This window comes from Salmo salar, chromosome ssa22 (genome assembly GCF_905237065.1).
Source record: "Salmo salar chromosome ssa22, Ssal_v3.1, whole genome shotgun sequence".
NCBI lineage: Eukaryota > Metazoa > Chordata > Actinopteri > Salmoniformes > Salmonidae > Salmo > Salmo salar.
Window position 1 is genome coordinate 17,684,112 of NC_059463.1, and position 15,613 is coordinate 17,699,724.

Below are 15,613 nucleotides of genomic sequence, written 5' to 3' on the forward strand. Positions count from 1 at the left end.
CGGCCAGGTCTCTGACTTCCCTATAGGCTGTCTTGTCGTTGTCGGTGATCAGGCCTACCACTGTTGTGTCGTCGGCAAACTAAATGATAGTGTTGGAGTCGGGCCTGGCGTTGCAGTCATGAGTGAACAGGGAGTACAGTATGATATGTTATGTTTTGGTTGCATAAGATAGATGGTTACTTAAGGCAAAGACAAAAGTAGGGTGGGTGGGCATATAACAGGTCTAGTAACCGAGAGGTTGCAAGTTCGAATCTCATCACAACCTTTAACGTTTATGCTAATTAGCAACTTTTCAACTACTTAGCATGTTAGCTAACCCTTCCCCTAACCTTAACCCTTTAACCTAACTCCTAAACTTAAACCTAACCTTAACCCTTCCACTAACCTTAAACCTTTCAGCTAACCCTTCACCTAACCATAAACATTTTAGCTAACCCTTCCACTAACCTTAAAAACCTTTCAGCTAACCTTTCACCTAACACTAATCATGTTAGCTAACCCTTCCACTAACCTTAAACCTTTCAGCTAACCTTTCCCTTAATGCTATTATATTTGGCTAGGCCTACCTGTTTTTTTTGTTATGAATAAAAGTGTCATCGTATATTACACATTTGCACAATACTACTACAAGGCTACTACTAGACTACTACTAGACTACTACTAGACTACTACAAGGCTACTACTAGACTACTACTAGACTACTACTAGACTACTACTAGACTACTACTAGACTACTACAAGGCTACTACTAGACTACTACTAGACTACTACTAGACTACTACTAGACTACTACTAGACTACTTTTGCCTTCTTGCAATGCAATACTTCAACCACTAGAAACTGTGCACAAGCATGATCTAAAGTTTGGGGGAAGATTCCACATTCTCACATCAAGTTCAGTTTTTATACATTTTAACTTTTGCGTGAAAACTGGTGCATGCATGTTTTGGGACATATATTTGTGGTTATGCAATGTTTATAAATGAGACCCCAAGTCTTCAGGTAGGCTACCATGAGGGCTGCCTCCCATACCAGTAGCTACTGTAGGCCTACTGACAATGCTGGAGTTTAAATCGCTTGTATTATCTCATGTTATGGTATAAAAAAAAGTATCCAAGATTTACACTACTTCACCAGCTGCATAAGGCCCTGACATTTCCCTGGTGAGAGATCCCTGAATGACTCGGCTGAATACTTGCAACCTTTTTTATTTATAAAACCCTCTTAGGCCTCACTCCCCTTATCTGAGATATCTAGTGCAGCCCTCATCCTCCACATACAACACCCTTTCTACCAGTCACATTCTGTTAAAGGTCCCCAAAGCACACACATCCCTGGGTCGCTCCTCTTTTCAGTTCGCTGCAGCTAGCGACTGGAACGAGCTGCAACAAACACTCAAACTGGACAGTTTTATCTCAATCTCTTCATTCAAAGACTCCATCATGGACACTCTTACTGACAGCTGTGGCTGCTTTGTGTGATGTATTGTTGTCTCTACCTTCTTGCCCTTTGTGCTGTTGTCTGTGCCCAATAATGTTTGTACCATGTTTTGTGCTGCTACCATGTTGCGTTGCTCCCATGCTGTGTTGTCGTGTGTTGCTGCCTTGCTATGTTGTCTTAGGTCTCTCTTTATGTAGTGTTGCGTTGTCTCTCTTGTTGTGATGTGTTTTGTCCTATATTTATAATGTATTTATTTAAACATTTTAATCACAGGCCCCCATCCCTGCAGGAGGCCTTTTGACTTTTGGTAGGCCATCATTGTAAATAAGAATTTAAATAAAAATAAATAAATAAAATACTAGCCCCAGAGGGAAATGGCCATAGGATGAGAACCATGACCTTGCATAGTCATCCCACAGGGAGCCATTGGCAGTGAGAGTGAGATTACCCAGATTGTCTCTATCCATGTCCATGAAAACATGGTTGAGATACGGATAGATATCAGTCCATCGTTGTACAAAAGCCAGAAATAAAACATGGTTGTAGGCTAGTGCATTTTTTCTCCAACCACATGAGAGAGGCTTTGCGCTTTTCTCCATATAAGGAGATATGTTACTATGGGCATTGACCGCCACCTAGTGATCATAAGCATAGTGATCATAAGATCAATTTCTGAGAATTTTTTTCTACGGGAAACAATATTGCTACATAACAACATTGTAACAAGACAGCAACTTTGAGCAGAAGGCAACGCATTACAAATATCAGTTCTTCTTAGATTTCCGTAGATTAACCACTCACGAGATAAGCAAAGTCGTGCAGTAAATTAAATGGAAAGGTAATGTCACCTGAATGAAATGTAGTCCAAAAAAACAAATGAATTTTGCTTTGAGCAAAACGTTTGCCTAGTAGCCTAGCCCTCACACTGTCTTCATATGTCTCATGTTCGCCATTGTCACAGTATGGAGACAGTGGGCTAGGCTGGCTAAACTGACAGCAGAGAGAAATGGAATTGCGCAGGTGCGACCCTGCAAACTGGAGAACGCACGATGTCCTATGAGTCGAGTGAATTATGGCGGAAAAATCGCTTTCTGACAACTCGTTTTTTACCGTACTGAAATGTCAGTAGGCGTAAACATTAAGAAATCCCGTATGCAGGATAAGGTGAACCGAAAATTAAACCTATTCAATGGAAAAAATGTTTTGTGCAGTCGGGCAATCACTCCGATTATTGTAGCGTCACAAGCATTGAGTGAAGCTGGTGTCTTGTAAACGAACAGCAAGATTACGAATACAGACGTGGCAGTGTGAGAAAAAGGTAGTTGATTTTTGTGTCTGTCTATCAATGACAGACTCATTTTTGTCATTTAGGATTTTTGGTTAGTTCTCCTGCTGTGTTAACCTGTGAATGTCACAGATATAGGCTGTTCAGAAGTCGGCCAGTGTTCCACTGTCTGAAGTAGTAGGTGTAACACTGCCTGGTCCAGGGTGTAAGAATCGTGACAGGTGTCCAAGCTGTCTCCACTCAGCAATTTGACCCACTTTATAGTCCACTGCATCTACTAAAGGCACATTGCATGCAACAATCAACTGTATAGCATTAGATAAACAGTGGATGTAAACAGTTGAATGGATATGACATGTTTGTAATTATGCATTGGGTATTATAGTTTCCATAATTGAAACCTCACAATAACCTGTGAATTATTTGTACAGTTACTATGGCAAACTGATCAAGCCAAACAGAGACTTAAGAGAAGAGTACAAGCTGGAGACAACATGGTATAGGGAGTAGAGACCAGGGGCCCCAGGGCCCAGAAAGTGTGTCCATCCGGGGCAGAGGCAGGAGGGAGATCAGCACACTGATGGAAGCCCAACACCAAGCATTGACAGTGGTGAGGGAAACCAGCTGTAATCATCTGTCTGTCAAAGATAAGGAGAATACACACAGCCACATTTCAACTAATAGGGGTTTCTTGCATTTCTGCTACAGTGCAGCATTTATTTTCCACTGGACTCAGCAGCAGATATAATATAGGCTATGGGTGTTCTGTATGGCTTACACTCTCAGTAGATTCAGCCTTTGTGTGTGTATACCGTATGTATGTATAAAGACGGTTGGATAAGTCACGAGGTCACACTTGAAAATGTCAGATGGTTTAATGTTTGAATACAGAGGTTAGGCATTATTAACATTTCATGTTTGCTCTTTTGGTCCTGGGCTGAACAGGTCGAGGTTTAGGCTTCAGTTACACTCCCAGGGGTTTGTGAACTTCATGACATTTATCTGCTGTGCACATTAGGCCTACATGGAGATGTGAGGATGTTATATTCTTCCCTTAGACTGTCTAGCAGCATGTCATGTTATTTACTTGTTAGTACTCTGCCAATTGTTCGGTGTCATTGTCACAGCAATGTGTTTTGTTTTGACTGAATACAGAACTTTGGTTAGAACACTGAATTGCTACATGTACCCCAAACCGCATGTAGATGGCTTGAGTTGTCCCCCCCCCCTCAGATTCAGACCCTCTAGGAGGGAAACCCCCCATTAACACCGGCAGAGCAGAGCCCTGTGCCAGCGACGCACTCAAATGCGCTGAACCTCACCACAGAGAAGGGCCAACAGCAAACACCATGCAGGCCTGCACGCAGAACCCTCAGACACTTAACACTCTGACTAGCCATTCATACTAAACACAGACTAGGCCTACAGTAACACTTAAACAGCTTGTAAAGTAATTGGTTATTACAGCCACTGTATCTGACTGTGTGTTTATGTACATGTGTGTGTATCAGTGCCACCTGGTGAGGGAAGAGTGAGGCACAGCCTGCTCAACCTGCCCATCATCAAACCAGAGAGACTGCAGACAGCCAAAGTACTGGTGGAGAAAGCTGTAAAGGTAAGATTCTAAAATAGCACAATCCTTCTGTCCATATACTGTATGTGATGCTTAAGGCCATGTAGATAGAGTCTCTCTCTGTCTCTCTCTGTCTCTCTGTCTGTCTCTGTCTCTCTCTCTCTCTCTCTCTCTCTCTGAATTCAAGGGCTTTATTGGCATGGGAAACATATGTTAACATTGCCAAAGCAAGTGAAGTAGATAATAAACAATACAAATTTACACTAAACATTACACTCAGAAGTTCCAAAAGAATAAAGACATTTCAAATGTCATATTATGTCTATATACAGTGTTGCAACGATGTGCAAATAGTTCAAGTTCTCTCTCATGCGTAAGGTGTTCTCCATACTGCGTCCAAACACTGGGGTTCGGGCTGCCCTAAGGGCGAGGGGATGGCTAGAGCATTGTCTGCCATGTCGAAACCAGCACTGTCACCATGGAGATGAGGAGGATGATGATGATGATGCTGATGACAATGGTGAGGCAGGAGGGCCACTGCAAATTGTAGTAATTCATTCTCACCAGTTTGTTAATCACCATTGACCATTATCTTAAAGACTAGATTGTAATCTCCCTGTATGATCTGTTTAGACAGCCCAGAGAGACAGACCCAGATGACAATAAAGGGAAAGGGGATACCTAGTCAGTTGCACAACTGAATGCATTCAACCAAAATGTGTCTTCCGCTTTTAACCCAACCCATCTGAATCAGAGAGGTGGGAGCAGTTGTTGGGGGTTAACTGCATTGCTCAAGGGTGTGTGTGTGTGGCTTATATTTTCATATGATCAATTCTTGTAGCACAAAGTTTTTGTGGATTTTCCCCACTCATCTTTTTGACAGTCGGACGAAACGACTGCTCATCTTTTTGGTGAGGACGAAACGACATATTTCTATTGGACGACAGATAGAGAGACAATCGACAACCGCTCATTACAAAGGAGCAGATGACCAATCACTATGCCAAAGCAGGCACCTTCACCACCAAGGTTGACTTTCACAGGGGAGAAAATAATAAACTCTTTACCTTTTCACTGTGATCATTTGGTTTGATGCTGCAGACCCTGACTCGTTATACCCACGCTGCTACAGGCTGGGGCAGAGGATAAGAAACATGAGTTTAGCGATCAGAATCCTCACCGCTCTCTATCCCAAACCCTCTTTCTCTGATCTTCCTATTTCCCTCCTCTAACGGAATGCGTCACTTCATTCGTCTTGGTGGGATTTACAGTACATCCCTTTAGTTTTCCATACTTTCTCCTACCCCGATTTCTCTGACTATACCCTCTGTTCATATTCCTCTTCTTACCTCCCACCTTTCATTTTAGGAAATCTCTAACTCCAGGGAGGGCAGGTAGCCTAGTGGTTAGAGCTTTGGGCCAGTAACCGAATCCCCGAGCTGACAAGGTAAAAATTTGTCGTTCTGCCCCTGAACAAGGCAGTTAACCCACTGTTCCCCGGTAGGCTGTCATTCTAAATCAGAGTGTGTTCTTAACTGACTTGCCTAGTTAAATAAAGGTAAAAATAAAAACTCTATAGCCTTGATCATGTTTTTACCTTCCACTTTTAACCCCTTGCTATTTGATTCTCTCACACACACACATATAGAGAGAGAGAGAGAGGAGTCCGGGCGAGAGAGGTGGGAGGTGGCACGAGCTGGATCAACTGAGCAATCATGTTAAAGTAAAACATTCCTCACAAAAAGAGGCATACCTCATCAAACCCCCCAGTGTAGGTCAAACAGAGCTCTGGGTTTCATTCTATTGTCCAATCCTTTAGGTCAAACAGAGCTCTGGGTTTCATTCTATTGTCCAATCCTTTAGGTCAGAGGAAGGCATGCAAGTGTCAAGCCATGTCATTGGTGGCCCCAGAATGATTGACAGCCAACTATTTGCATTGTGTCCTCCCCCCATCCCCTCTTTACGCTGCTGCTACTCTCTGTATATCATATATGCATAGTCACTTTAACTATACATTCATGTACATACTACCTCAATTAGCCCGACTAACCGGTGCCCCTTCACATTGGCTAAAAGGACTATCTGTATTGTGTCCCGCCACCCACCCCCTGCCAACCCTTCTTTACGCTACTCTCTGTTTATCATATATGCATAGTCACTTCAACCATACCTACATGTACATACTACCTCAATTAGCCCGACTAACCAGTGCCTGTATATAGCCTCGCTACTGTATATAGCCTCACTGCTGTTATTTTTCACTCTTTTTACTGTTGTTTTTATTTCTTTACTTATCTATTGTTCACCTAATACCTATGTATTACTTAAAAATTGCACTGTTGGTTAGGGCCTAGGGTCAGTAAGCATTTCCCTGTAAGGTCTACACCTGTTGTATTCGGCGCACGTGACAAACTTTGATTTGATTTGACTACAAGTGTGCCAGGACTTCCTGGAAAGTTTGGAACACAATGAGAGACATTGCCTTGTAAACACAGCCATCCCCTAACAGAACAAGAGTGGCTGGAGTTCATCCACAATTACTACCTGGTTGTCCAGTAAGTATTCTATATAGTATGATTATTATGTGTCTCTGTCATGCATCTCTTTGCATCTTATTGGCACTTCTCTCCCTCCCTTTCTCAGTGATGGTGTAGAGATAGAGGACCGTGTTCACTATGTGGACAGCTGTCAGGCCATGTTGCGGAGGCTTTGTGAGGTCAGTCCATAGTTCGACACAGACAGAATCCACAACATATAGATCGTCAAACATGGGGCCAAGTCCTGACGCAGAGGTGTGTGTGTTCCAAGAGGAGAAGAGACGTGACTTTATTTAAGTGTGTTTATTTGATGATACTTACAGTGTAAGCCTACGGTTACCTTGTTTGTGGGACTCTTCCATGTCCCTCATGTGTGCCAAAAGGCTGGATGACATCCTGAAGCTGGTGGACAGTAAGTGGGTGGTGCAGAAGTACCTGGAACACCCGCTGCTGGTTCACTGCACCAAGTTCGACCTGCGCCAGTTGTTTCCTGTGACTGACTGGAACCCTCTTACTGTCTGGTTCTATAAGACGTGCTACCTAAGCTTCTCCTCCCTGCCCTACTCAGTGGAGACACTAGACAGCTGAGGGGGCATTTTTACCCAGTTGCTACTATGTTTTTCAATGTTGATTCCAAATTTCACTTTGTCGCTAATTTCCTATAATCTCTGTCCCACCTCATTTCGCCTCTGTAGCCTCTCCCTCCAGTTCTGTCAGTATGTGTAAAAACTTCATCCAGAAGCACTTGCAGCCCTCCTAGCAGCATCACTCAGAGGTTCCTGAGGACAACATGTGGACGTGTGACCAGTTCCGGGCCTTCCTATCTGGGCAGGGCCAAGCAGCACAGTGGGGGGTCTCTGGTGGTCCCGGGGATGAAGAAGGCTGTGGTCTGCAGACTGCTCAAGACCTGGTGGAGTCAAGCAGAGGCAGCTTCGAACTCTACGGAGCCAACTTCATGCTAGGTGTGAATTATGTCACCATAGAATTAAGAGTTAGAATAGTAGAATGGACATGAACCTTCTTATGATGGTATAAAAAGCCAGCCAGGTTTAGAGGAATGATTCCATATATTTTTCTAAATAACTGCCAATATGCCAATAGGGCTGGGGATTGGCAGGGACAAGGACATTTCTAAGTGACCCCAAAATGTCCTTGTTTTGAAAGAAAAGCAAATTTTTCGTTGTAAATGACTATGTTGTAAATGACTATTGTAGCTGGAAATGGCAGACTTTTTTATGGAATATCTACATAGGCGTACAGAGGCCCATTATCAGCAACCATCACTCCTGTGTTCCAATGGCACGTTGTGTTAGCTAATACAAGTTTATCGTTTTAAAAGGCTAATTGATCATTAGAAAACCCTTTTGCAATTATGTTAGCACAGCTGAAAACTGTTGTTCTGATTAAAGAAGCAATAAAGCTGGCCTTTAGACTAGTTGAGTATCTGGAGCATCAGCATTTGTGGGTTCGATTACAGGCTCAAAATGGCCAGAAACAAAATAACTTTCTTCTGAAACCCATCAGTCTATTCTTGTTCTGAGAAATGAAGGCTATTCCATGTGAGAAATTGGCAAGAAAATGAAGATCCCTTCACAGAACAGTGCAAACTGGCTCTACCCAGAATAGAAATAGGAGTGGGAGGCCCCGGTGCACAAATGAGCAAGAGGACAAGTACATTAGTGTCTAGTTTGAGAAACAGATGCCTCACAAGTCGTCAACTGGCAGCTTCATGAAATTGTACCTGCAAAACACCAGTCTCAATGTCAACAGTGAAGAGGCGACTCCGGGATTCTGGACTTCTATCAAAAGTGTTATACGCACACCGGTCAAAGATAACTGTTGATAAATACCAATTGTTTTCAGCATTAGCGTCAATAGCCACGACCTTTAGCTATTTGCATTTCGAAACATTAACCATATATGGTCAAAATCATCCCTTTAAAGCCTGTGGGGGAATATACAACGCTGTACCATGAAATAGCTTACAACAGTGCAACTGAAAAAAATCTAAGAAAAATACTATTTTCTCAGTCTGAAATAGAGGTGCTAATGTCAGAGATTGAGTAGGCCTACAACCAAAAGGTTTTATTTGGCTCGTTCAGTTGTGGCTTGACCAGTAAAAATAAAAACATATAGCTACAAAGAGAGGACCATTAAGACAATTCAAGTTGCTTTAACAATGACAAATATACTTCAAATGAGTAGGCAACACTCACCAATAAGCCATCCATCCTCAACAGCTCCCTCCTGTAGGCGTATAGGCCAACATTGCTGTTGTGCAGAATGAACGAGTCATGCGTTCCACCTGGCCACCACATTCAACAGTGTCTTTTGTGCATCATATAACCTATCACCTGCACATTAAGAGTCAAAGCCTTTTCTGTTCACATTTGAACTTGTTTTGGGATGGTGCTTTTATGGCGATGTGGGTGCCATCTATTACTCTGTTTCGTATTTGGGAACCCTTTGATGGCAAAGTAACCCTTCTCGACTTTAACCTGTTGTGCGATGGTGTATAGAAATTGTATGTTACAGTTCATTTTGCTGATGATTGCATCCAAAACATTGGTTCCTGCTGAAAAGTGTGGATAGCACTTTGATGTGCAATGGAATGGCATGTGTTTGCCTTGCCCTTCTAAAGTACAGGTCTTAAATCCTCACAAAGATCTTATGAGATTGGTTTTGGGAAACGATATCTGATAAGCCAATCTGTAGGCCTACTTTCTGCAATAAAGTCCCACCTGTTGCTAAAACGCACTCTGCGAAATGCAGCGCGTGTCAAATCTTCCAACAGAGCAAGATCAGGCATCTCTCATTTAATTTCCCATTATCCCAGTCTTTTATAGTATTTCAACAATGGTTTCACTTTCACATGCCTTTAACAAATTACTGTACTTTATATGGATTATTAATGAAACAAATGCACTGATGTAGACAAATTATATACAGTATAGCCTGTCAAGATATGTTGCAGGAATTCACAATGGAAAAACAATTAAATAGAGATTTTATTATTGTTATTAGGCCTACGCTCACAATTTGACACATTTAGAATATACACTACATTATCAAAAGTGTGTGGACATCTCCGTGTCAAATATCTCATTCCAAAATCATGGGCATTAATATGGAGTTGGTCCCCACTTTGTTGCTATAACAGCCTCCACTCTTCTGAGAAGGCTTTCCACTAGATGTTGGAAAATTGCTGCAGGGACTTGCTTCCATTCAGCCACGAGCATTCGTGAGGTCAGACACTGATGTTGGGCGGTTAGGCCTGGCTCGTAGTCGGCATTCCAATTCATCCCAAAGGCGTTCGATGGGGTTCAGGTCAGGACTGTGCAGGCCAATCAAGTTCTTCCACACCGATCTCGACAAACCATTTCTGTATGGACCTCGCTTTGTGCACGGGGGCATTGTCATGATGAAACAGGAAAGGGCCTTCCCCAAACTGATGCCACAAAGTTAGAAGCACAGAATCATCTAGAATGTCATTGTATGCTGTAGCGTTAAGATTTCCCTTCACTGGAACTAAGTGGCCTAGCCCGAACCATGAAAAACAGCCCCAGACCATTATTCCTCCTCCACCAAACTTCACAGGTGGCACTATGCATTGGGGCAGGTAGCGTTCTCCTGGCATCCGCCAAACCCAGATTCGTCTGTCGAACTGCCAGAGGGTGAGGCGTGATTCATCACTCCAAATAACGTGTTTCCACTGCTCCAGAGTCCAATGATGGCGAGCTTTACACCACTCCAGCTGATGCTTGGCATTGACGTGGTAATCTTAGGCTTGTGTGCGGCTGCTCGGCCATGGAAACCCATTACATGAAGCTCCCGACGAACAGTTCTTGTCATGAGTGTATTATCTAAAATAAGGACGCACAACAACGAGGTTCTAGCTCCAGCATGTTTACTAACCTAACCCTCGCATGTCATACATAGGTACGGATACCCCCAAGGGACATCCCTGATGAAAGGCGTGCCCAAATTAAACTGCCTGCTACTCGGGCCCAGAAGGTAGGATATGCATATTATTAGTGATTTGGATAGAAAACACTCTGAAGTTTCTAAAACTGTTTGAATGATGTCTGTGAGTATAACAGAACTCATATGGCAGGCAAAAACCTGAGAAAAATCCAACCAGGAAGTGTGGAAATCTGAATTTTGTAGTTTTTCAAGTCCTGGCCTATCCAGTAAACAGTGACTTAGGGTTCATTTTGCACTTCCTAAGGCTTCCACTAGATGTCAACAGTCTTTAGAACGTTGTTTGAGGCTTCTACAGTGAATCTTGAGCGAACAAGAGCTCCTGGAAGTTGATGACATGAGTTCAGTGGCGCACGTTCACGTGAGCGTTAGCTGTGTTCCAGTTCATTTTTGAAGACATTGGAATCGTCTGGTTGGAATATTACTGAAGATTTATGTTAAAAACACCCTAAAGATTGATGCTATACATCGTTTGACATGTTTCTACGAACGTAAATATAACTTTTTTTAACTTTTCGTTGTGACATTTCGGCGCACTTCCTGGATTTGGAGTAGTGGACTGAACGCACGAACAAAAAGGAGGTATTTGGACATAAATTATGGACTTTATCGAACAAAACAAACATTTATTGTGGACCTGGGATACCTGGGAGTGCATTCTGATGAAGATCATCAAAGGTAAGTGAATATTTATAATGCTATTTATGATTTTATTTGACTCCAAAATGGCGGGTATCTGTATTGCTTGATGTTGTTGTCTGAGCGCAGTACTCAGATTATTGCAAAGTGTGCTTTTGCCGTAAAGCTTTTTTGAAATCTGACACAGCGGTTGCATTAAGGAGAAGTTTATCTATAATTCTTTGAATAACAGTTGAATATTTTATCAACGTTTATGATGAGTTTTTCTGTAAATTGATGTGCTCATTCACCGGATGTTTTTGGAGGCAAAATATTTCTGAACATTACGGGCCAATGTAAAATGTGGTTTTTGGATATAAATATGAACTTTATCGAGCAAAACATACATGTATTGTGTAACATGAAGTCCTATGAGTGCCATCTGATGAAGATCATCAAAGGTTAGTGCTTAATTTTAGCTGTATTTCTGGTTTCTGCCAGAAACCTGAGCGGGCATCCAGCTTTGTGAAGACTTGTCAGCCATCCAACTGAGCCAGTGACTGCTCCACTGATGGTAAGATTTGTCTCTCTGCAGAGTGCCTCATTCAAGTTAGTCATGTCCACACAGATCCTTATGTCCCCATTGGCTTTTGGGACCACTACCATCCCTGCACACCAGTCAGTGGGACTCTATATTTTAGACACCGCCCCAATTTCTTCCATCCTCCCCAACTCTTCCTTTACTCTGGCCAATAAAGGGATAGGCACACGGCGAGGGGTGGTAAGGGCATAGGGGACAGCATCCTCTTTCAGGTGGATTTTGTAGTCACCTTCTATCCTTTCTAGACCAGAAAACACTTTTGGGATTTTATTTTTGAAAACCTCACCTGGATCCTCCAGTTTGCTCACTCTCTCAATGAGTTGCAATGCTTCAATTGCTGGCAGCCCCAGCAACGGTCTGGCTAGAGAGTCAATGACGAAGACAGGCTGGATGGCACTTTTGTCTTTACTCTCCAATTTAATCACCAACTGCCCTACCACTGGTAAAATCGTATTACTGGGCCCGTACAGTTTTTTGTTTGTAGAGAGCAAAGGGCCATCTCTGCTATAGCTATACAGCCTAGTTGGGATAGCTGTCACTGCTGCCCCAGTGTCTAGTTTAAATGACACAACCTCCCCATTTGATTTTAATGTCTGAATGCCAGCCAGCCTTGTTTTCCTTTACTTCTCCCAGAAAGATGCTGTCCTGCTGTACCTCCTCTGAGCAAAATAATGATATGCTCTGTTTTATCTCCAACAATGTGCCCTCCCTGCTTTGAAACAGCTTGAATGTATGATTTACTTGGTTCGTCCTTCACATTTATGTGAATTTTAAACCCACTACTGACACCATGTAGTATGATCTAAAATAAGGAGTGGCGACACCATGTAGTATGATCTAAAATAAGGAGCGGCGACACCATGTAGTATGATCTAAAATAAGGACGCACGACAATGAGGTTCTAGCTCCAGCATGTTTACTAACCTAACCCTCGCATGTCATACATAGGTACGGATACCCCCAAGGGACATCCTACTACAGTGAGTGTTGCAACCGAGGACAGACGATTTTTACGAGCTTTAGCACTCGGCAATCCCGTTCTGTGAGCTTGTGTGGCCTACCATTTCGCAGCTGAGCCGATGTTGCTCCTATATGTTTCCACTTCACAATAACAGTCACTGAGCTCTTCAGTAAGGTCATTCTACTGTCAATGTTTGTCTATGGAGATTGCATGGCTGTGTGCTTGATTTGGTACACCTGTCAGCAGCGAGTGTGGCTGAAATCGCCTAATCCACATACTTTTGTATATATAGTGGATATTTTGCTCTCTATGCATGACAACCATTTGGGACTGTGTGTACACATGGTCATGGCTGTGTGTATATTTACGCACACTCGGGTTCATATTGTTAACTCTCACAAAATGAAATGATTCCACGCTTGGTTTACGCACTATTTTGTGCCTAAGCATGATTGACAAATGAGGCCCCTGGAGTTTTGGTGCAGGTACAGCCAACTAGTGCAAAAAATAATATTGCGATATTGTCAAAAATAATATACCAATATGTAACTGTAACGATTTTTTTTTTCTTCCCATCACTGTATGCCAACATTCCATTCAAACGATTATATAACATATAATCTTTGAGATCTAACAATCACCAACATAGAAGCTAGACAGTCAGCGAGAATTGAAAATTGAAAATTTAGCAGTATATATTTTGTTATTATGTTTGAGCAAAATAAAACAGGTTTAACCATGGCAAAACACATAGAATTGCAGGAAATTTGCTTTAAAACAGCAAAATGTTCTCTTAGCTCCATGGCAGAATATGTCAATTGTATAAGATTATCTTTAAAACTGCAATATTTCCTCATATGGCAAAATGTGAAGAATTGCAGAAAATTTGCTTTACAACTGCAAAAACATCTCACAGCTCCATGGAGAAATTTGAGAAAATGTTCTCTAAAATTCAGGTGCACTGACTGGCCTGCCACGCCCACCATCTAAACCCACAGCTTTCCAAGGAAACATATTCCCAGTTGTCTTGAATGCACCAACTCACATGGCTGCTAGCACCGTCATGAAAAGGGGCATGACATCAGCGAAGCCCTACAGTTTTTCTAAGTAGTGAGAAGGCTTAGGAGCAATGTTGAAAGGTAAGACATGTTGTACTTAAACATAGTTTTATAATTGACTAAAACAAGCAGACAAAAAAATTGCCTTTGGAAAAAGGTCAAGATTTTGCTGTGAGCCAATGTGGTAACAAATATAACCACGGGTTTGTTTTCCCCCAAGGAGGACAGGACCGCGACATTCTATCATAGGGCTACCCGGTGCAACGGGCCATGTAAAACTAACTCACCCATACTGACTGGGAGTATGGCTGCCATTTTCGGACCATTCTGGAACTTTGAAGGTTTGACATATCCTATTAAATTGCTAGAGGAGATATCTATGGATGTCACTTAGTTACATCAGTATTTGTTTTTATTGGCAGTGAAAAGGTAGATAGCTAAACATATTTTATTCCACAGGTCGATGCCCTGGCTGATAGAGATCAACGCCAGCCCCACCATGGGCACCTCTACAGCAGTGACAACACCCCTGTGTGCTGCTGTGCAGGGGGACACTCCCTGGGTGGTCCTGGACCTCCGGCTGGACCGAGGGGTACACACTGGGGGCTTTCAGCTGATATACAAACAGGTGAGATGTGTGCCTTTTATTGAGGAAAGGGTAGTTTTAATGCATTTATTAATGTCATTTTGTTTTTGCAATGTTTATTCTATTACGGACACCTTAACACATACTTTTAACTTATATTATGCAAGTTAGAACTTGACATTTTATGTTATGTTACTGTCCCCATTACAACAACAAAAATACTTAAATGCATGTAATTTTGTCTTTAAAACGTTTAATTGAAATACTGTAGAATTCCATTAATTCCTATGGAGGACTGTTTCTCTGGGGAGTGCCAATATGGCCGACCATTGACCAATACATAGCATCAGCAATCCAGGGTTTATTGGTGCTTTAAAGATTGGGAACTAGGGGAAAAAACTAACAAAAAAAACAGGTCATGACGTCAGCGATCTTCAGGTCAGAAAGTCGGAGTTCTAGAAAGATGCCAGTTTACAACTTGGAATTCCGAGTTGGATGACTGTTAAACGATTTTTCTGAGATTTCCGAGTTGCAGTTGTTTTGAACGTGGCATATATACTCACGGCCAAAGTGACTCACAGCGTAGGGAGAGCTGTGACACACTGATCTGGGAAGAAGGCCATTTGTTAATGCAATATTCAGAAATTGTGTGACGGGTTTGATTGATTCTCTCAAATGTTTTTTTTTTTCCTCTGGGGTTGAGACCTCTTGTTGTTTGGATTTGAAAATCCAACCTTTGTAATGGAAGGGGTCGGCACTCAAATCAAATTGTATTTGCAACACGCGCAGAGTACAAAAGGTGTAGACATTACAGTGAAATGCTTACTTACAAGCCCTTAATCAACAATGCAGTTAAGAAAAATAAGTGCATTTTTAGTAATAATTAAAGAGGAACAATAAAATAACAGTAGCGAGGCTTCCGAGTGGCGCAGTGGTCTAAGACACTGCATCTCAGTGCAAGAGGCATCACCTG

The 15,613-nt window shown here is 42.3% G+C and overlaps 1 protein-coding gene and 1 long non-coding RNA gene across 2 annotated transcripts; both read left to right on the forward strand.

Annotated features, from left to right (window-relative positions):
- The first annotated feature begins 2,860 nt into the window (after positions 1–2,860).
- On the forward strand, positions 2,861–5,745 carry LOC123729663 (uncharacterized). The gene is made up of 3 exons (XR_006761322.1): positions 2,861–3,757; positions 3,959–4,340; positions 4,677–5,745. It is a non-coding gene; the product is annotated as an uncharacterized lncRNA (long non-coding RNA).
- A 929-nt stretch (positions 5,746–6,674) lies between these two features.
- Positions 6,675–15,102, forward strand: LOC106582784 (tubulin monoglycylase TTLL3). Its single transcript, XM_045705825.1, has 5 exons — positions 6,675–6,853; positions 6,942–7,418; positions 7,531–7,547; positions 7,596–7,840; positions 14,514–15,102. Exons 2-5 carry the CDS (start codon positions 7,196–7,198, stop codon positions 14,809–14,811), a joined length of 783 nt encoding a protein of 260 aa, XP_045561781.1. The 5' UTR covers positions 6,675–6,853; positions 6,942–7,195; the 3' UTR covers positions 14,812–15,102.
- Positions 15,103–15,613: the final 511 nt, after the last annotated feature.